Source organism: Strigops habroptila, chromosome 2 (genome assembly GCF_004027225.2).
Source record: "Strigops habroptila isolate Jane chromosome 2, bStrHab1.2.pri, whole genome shotgun sequence".
NCBI lineage: Eukaryota > Metazoa > Chordata > Aves > Psittaciformes > Psittacidae > Strigops > Strigops habroptila.
The window spans coordinates 27,352,349-27,358,288 of record NC_044278.2 but is presented as its reverse complement, the minus strand read 5'-3'; the positions used below and the strand labels follow the sequence as shown (position 1 = coordinate 27,358,288).

Genomic DNA, 5,940 nt, shown 5'->3' with positions numbered 1-5,940 from the left:
TAAACCAAAACCAAGCTAACCAAAGCAAAACAAACAAATCCAAAAGGAATGAGCAAGTTCACAGAAGTCTTGCTTAGGCAAACAGGATGAGCTAGGATGCCTGCTCTAAGGCATAAGAATTTTCCATAGATAGACTTGTGTGTGCAGAGAGACACTGTGGCAGCTTTCTACTGCACCTGTAGCTGAGGAGCCCAGTCTCTTTACTCACGTTAAAGCAGAATGTTACCCCGGGATGGGCTGCCTTATGGCAAGCACACTCCAGAGCAGGGAAACGATCCTCACTGGGCTGAGGTCATGGAGTTGCAGCCCAGTAATGTAAAGTGAGTTACACTGCATGTGCTCTTGAATCTGGTTTCAACAAAGTTGTATCAGAATGATAATTTGATTTCTTTGCTTATGGATTGTGTATTAAATCACATGTGTCAAATCATAGAATGGGTTGGGTTGGAAGGGGCCTTAAAGCTCATCTAGTTCCAACCCCATTGCCATGGGCAGGGACACCTTCCACTAGACCAGGTTGCTCAAAGCCCCATCCCACCTGGCCTTGAACACTGCCAGGAATGGGGCAGCCACAGTTTCTCTGGGCAACCTGTGCCAGTGTCTCACCAGCCTCATAGTGAAGAACTTCTTCCTAATGTGTAATCGAAATCCACCGTCTAGTTTAAAGCCGGTGACCCTTGTCCTGTCACTGCATGCCCTTGTAAAAAGTCCCTCTCCAGATCTCCTGTAGGCTCCTTTAGGCACTGGAAGCTGCTCTAAGGTCTCCCCGGAGCCTTCTCTTCCCTAGGCTGAACAAGCCCAGGAGTTGCTTGCTTCTGATTGTTGAAGATCTGTTAAAATTCCCAAGCTCTCTGGTGTGCACTCGGACACCTTCCGTAGCAATACACGGTGATTTCACTCAGCAAGTGCAGATTCGCCGCTGGTCCTTTGGCACATCCCAGGTCGTTGTAAGCGCACGGAACGCCGCCGCTACCGCGTGGCCTCAGACGGCAGCGCTGACGAGTGCGCCGCGGGCCTGATCCCGCCCCCCGGAAGTGCCGCCTCTCCCGCCCCGGCCGCGCGCCTCCTTGCTCCCGGCTATTCCCCAGCGCCGCCGCTGCTGCCACCACCATAGTCATGGGGGGCAAGAACAAGCAACGAACCAAGGGCAACCTGCGGGTGAGCGCACCCTGCCCGTGGGACCCGGGTCCCGTGCGGCCGGAGCCGCCGGCGGGGCTGGCGGGCGGCCTGGACGGGGAGGGCGGCGGGACTCGGGCCTTGGCGCTGGGGCTTCGGGCACTGTCGGGCGGGTTATGGCCGTCCTTCACCTCCCGGTGCCCTGTGGACAGGGCTGTAGGCTGCCGGAGGCCGGCCCCTCTGGGAGGCGGCGCAGTCGTCGGGTCCGGCTGTCGTAGCCAGGGCCACCGCCGGGCTTTGCGGCCGACTCTTGGCCTGGGCCCGCGCTTCAGGCAATGTGCCTGCTGCTTCTGTGGCGTTCGTGCGGGCTTTCCAGGGAGGGTCTAGGGCAGGGGGTGTAACCGACAAGTCGCGGCGGGCGTGAGTTCAGCGAGGTACCGGTAAGTCGTGCATTCCTCTGTGGAGAGGCTTGGAGCACACCTGTTGTGTCTCCGTGAATCTGTTTTGCCGCCACCGGGCCTGAGGTGGTGACTGTGTGGCACTGGATCGGTGTGGGAGAACTGTGAGTGAAGAGTTGTGTTCAGGTGATGTAATACCTGCATGTGTTTAGAGAAGACTAGGGAACACAAAGCAGCAGTCCTTATATTTGGGATTTCACATGCAGAATGTAGATACAATAGTCAGGTAGATACAATAGTCTGTAGATACAATAGTCAGGTAAAATGTGGCTTATGTACCTCAAGAAAATCAGAAAAGTACAGTGAACTTCAGCAAATTATCATTGCGTTAAAGACAAACAAGCAAACACAAATTCACAAAACTGCAAGGATCATTATGAAATGAAAGGTATTTGGATTATAAGGTATCACAGAGAACATTAAAGCATCAGTTGGTTTGGGAACAATCTTTTCAGAAGAGTGTGTTTGAAAGAAACATGAGCCACTGATACGATGGCTCATGTTGACTTAACTGGGACAAACTAGAAGAGATGCTGAACTCCAAAATGCTCACTGTAGTACTAATGGGATAGTATTACATGCTGTTCCTCTAAATCCTTCTTGGCCCCTTTGGCTGCTGGTATCATCTTTTGTTTCGTGCTTATTCTTATTTTTCCGAATGATATGAAGAGCATTCCTTGGGAGCTGTGTCAGTCCATATGCAATAACATGAGAAGAACTAAGAAAACCAGAAGTAGTGAAGGAGGATAAATGGTTTCTTAATAAATTGTTCACTTACAGAAGGACTTCCCTGTTATACATTTTTGTATGTTGTCCTGGATTCAGCTATAGCAGTCATTTTTCTCCTTCTTAGTAGCTGGTGCAGTGCTGTGTTTTTTAACTTTCAGCCTGGGAACAATGCTGATAACACCGATGTTTTTAGTTGTTGCTAAGTAATGTTTACTCCGACCAAGGACTTTCTCAGTCTCATGCTTTGCCAGGGAGGAGGGGAAGCCGGGCGGAAACAGAGACAGGACACCTGACCCAAACTAGCCAAAGGGGTATTCCATACCACAGCACGTCATGCCCAGTATATAAACCCGGGGGGAGTTATCTGGAAGGCCCAGATCACTGCTCAGGTCGGGCTGGGTATCGGTCGGCGGGTGGTGAGCAATTGTATCCTCTCCCCTTGTTATTTCCCTAATCATTGTTATCATTGGTGGTAGCAGTAGTGGTTTTGTATTATACCTTAGTTACTGGACTGTTCTTATCTCAACCCGTGGGAGTTACATTCTTTCAGTTCTCCTCCCCATCCCTCTGGGAGCAGGGGGACAAGAAGGAGGGGAGTGAGCGAGCGGCTGCATGGTTCCGAGTTACCAGCTGGGCTCAAACCACGACATATGTGTGTAAAACCAATACATTTTTCCATAAGTATTAATGGATTATTAGAAAAGGGAATACTGATTCTAAAGTGAAGAATAATTTTCTAGGTCAAACTTCTATGTTTAAAGCATATGTGGCCTTTTTTTTGGTGAGATTTTGTTTTAAATAGAAGGCTAATTCTACAATTTGAATAGGATCGTTATTTCAAATGCAAACTAAAATAAAATGACTGAAATAGATAACTGACTTATGTCCCTGGTTTTTGTCAGCCTTCTAGCAGTGGCCGAGCTGCAGAGCTCCTCGCCAAGGAACGTGGAACAGTGCCTGGGTTTATTGGCTTTGGAACATCTCAGAACGATCTAGGATACGTTCCTGCAGTTCAAGGAGCAGAGGAAATAGACAGCCTTGTTGATGCTGATTTTCGAATGGTGTTGCGAAAACTTTCTAAAAGGGATATCACAACAAAACTAAAAGTAGGTGTATCCTTTGTCCTTTCTATGGGAGAGGAGTATATCAAGATAGCTAATACTAATTTCGTATTGATAAATTTGCTAGAACTGCAATCTAGAAGGTATCTTGGAGGACTTATGAGAAGGCCCATCACGCAGTGCTGATGGAGCATTCATAAAAGTAACTAGATTCTGTAGAAGCACCTAATTAAGCATGTAATCTGTAGATGCTTAATTGCAGGAAATTAGTTGATTTTTGAAAAAGAGAGTTGCAGTGTATGGTAGAAGCTGGTAAATTACATAACATATCTATTTGACTTCTTAAATCATGCTTTTGATGTTTTTTAGGCTATGCAAGAATTTGGAACAATGTGCAAGGAAAGGGAAGCAGAAGTTGTTAAAGGTGTTCTTCCCTACTGGCCAAGAATTTATTGTAAAATCTCACTGGTAAGTATTAAAGTATCTAAATTAAAAACTTCTGTGGATACTTCCTGTGAAAATGTCTGAAGCGGTCTTTATTGATAAATCTAACTTTGTTAGAATTACTGACTTGTTCTAGGAACAAACATGAAGTTGAAGGAAAGTAGTGTTCTTTACTGTGGAGATATTTCAGTATTGGCAGTGGGTGGAATCTTGAACTGTTGAAATCTGGGCTGTACTTACTGGATGGAGATAGCTGTTTGTTAGACCTTTATGTTTAAAAGATGACAAGACATTTCTTTTCATGAAAAGTTCTTTTATGTCAATGGCTAAAGAGAATGTGCTGTTCGGTTAACATAAATCTTTTTGATCTAGGACTAATATCTGACTAGACTTAGTATTAAAAAAAACCAAAACCAAACAAAAAAACCAAACCAAACCAAACCCAAAGCCCCCAAACCCACACAACACCCTACAAAAAAAACCCCTCCCAAACATGAAAAGACTGTGCATAGCCAGATAATCCATAATTTTCTGATCTATTTAATACATGTCCAAACTGTATGGGCTGGCTGCTATTGGAAATATGATATTGGACAAAATTAATTGGAATGCTGATTTATGAGAGCAATTCCTAGTGTTTCTTTCAGGAGCCAAGAGCATAGAAAGTCATGATGATGTAAATTCATACACAAAAAATGGATAATGATGCACAGTTTGTGTAGGCTTGTGGTTTTAGTCAAGAAGGTGTCTTCAAGTCTTCTTGTTTCTCTTGCCTCTTGCCTTTTTGTTAAATGTTTGTTTAAAATTAAAATAGAAACTGTCATTAGGGATATTGGGAAAAGGCTACAATTTTGAATTTACAACACATTGGGAATATGATGGTGCTAAGTTGGGGCTGTCCCCATACCTAGGGTTACCAAGACTTTTGTCATTGTTGCGTATTTTCAAATCTGTGTAGCCCAATTCATTGCAAAAATGACTAAACTGAGACACAGCTTTTTTTGTTCGTCATCACTTCTGCTTTGAAGTACCTGGCATTAAAGGTGCAATTCTTAAAACAATAACCACCCCCCCCCCGCCTTTTTTTTTTTTTTGACAGGATCATGATCGTCGTGTTCGGGAAGCAACTCAGCAGTCTTTTGAGCAACTGATTCTTAAAGTAAAGAAGCACTTAGCTCCCTACTTAAAAAGTATCATGGGATACTGGTTGATTGCTCAATGTGACACTTACTCCCCTGCTGCTTCTGCTGCAAAAGTAGCTTTTGAAAAAGCTTTTCCTTCAAGCAAGCAACCTGAAGCCTTAGTATTCTGTAAAGATGAAATTCTTAACGTGAGTTTATACTTTTCTGTTTCTTTAAGGCTCTGTATTGAGTATATGTCAGTTTTTATTACAAGTTTAAAACTCATCTTCTCCCATCTGTTCTTTATGGTTAAATTTCCTCTTCATCTGAAACTTTGCTCCTCTTAATGTGAAGACTGAGGCAGACTGAGGCAAAAACGCATCCTCTATTTCTTTCATTTGCAGTTAGAATAACTGGAATCAGAGAAAGGAGTATGAAGTGAATTTTCTTGTGTGCATTTCTATATAATGATGCTCAGTCATCATGTAATGCTGACAGAATAATGATGATAGAGTTTATCAGCAGTGGTAAAGGATTGAATGCTGAGCTGTGTTTCAGAAATCCTCTACAAATTTAGTTCTGACCAGGGTTAATGCTGTTCTGCCAGTCGTATATGAAACTGAACTGACTGAATTTGAAAAGTTCGAAGTGTGCATTGCTGGCCCATCATATGCAAACATAATCATTTTTGCTTTGTCTCAGTTTAGCTTCTTTTTACCAGAAGCATGTTGGCATACAACTGCAGCTTTCAAAATATTGTAAAGTCTTGGTTCAAGCAGTACCACAGCTACTGCGTTCAGCAGGAGTCAATTAAATTATGTTTTTTTCACTAGCATGTCTAAAACGTGTTTAAAAGACTCGACTTGGAGGTTGTGAAGTTTTAGAGCTGTCTCTGAAAAATATAAAGACTATATCATCATGTAAAGACTATCTTCATCAGGGACTGTAGCGATGGGACAAGGGGTAATGGGTTTAAACATAAACAAGGGAAGTTCAGGTTAGATATAGGGA

General features: G+C 43.8%; 1 protein-coding gene across 2 annotated transcripts in view; it reads left to right on the top strand.

Annotated features, from left to right (window-relative positions):
• The first annotated feature begins 1,037 nt into the window (after positions 1–1,037).
• LTN1 (listerin E3 ubiquitin protein ligase 1) overlaps positions 1,038–5,940 on the top strand; it is a 30,601-nt gene continuing 25,698 nt past the window's right edge. The window contains exons 1-4 of one of the 2 annotated variants that reach the window (XM_030477859.1): positions 1,038–1,158; positions 3,206–3,409; positions 3,734–3,832; positions 4,908–5,138. In XM_030477859.1, the coding sequence (XP_030333719.1) occupies positions 1,117–1,158; positions 3,206–3,409; positions 3,734–3,832; positions 4,908–5,138 (576 nt within the window). In that variant the 5' untranslated portion in view covers positions 1,038–1,116. Of the gene's footprint in view, positions 1,159–1,524; positions 1,557–3,205; positions 3,410–3,733; positions 3,833–4,907; positions 5,139–5,940 lie in introns of those variants that run through there. The other variant, XM_030477860.1, reaches the window with a different exon arrangement.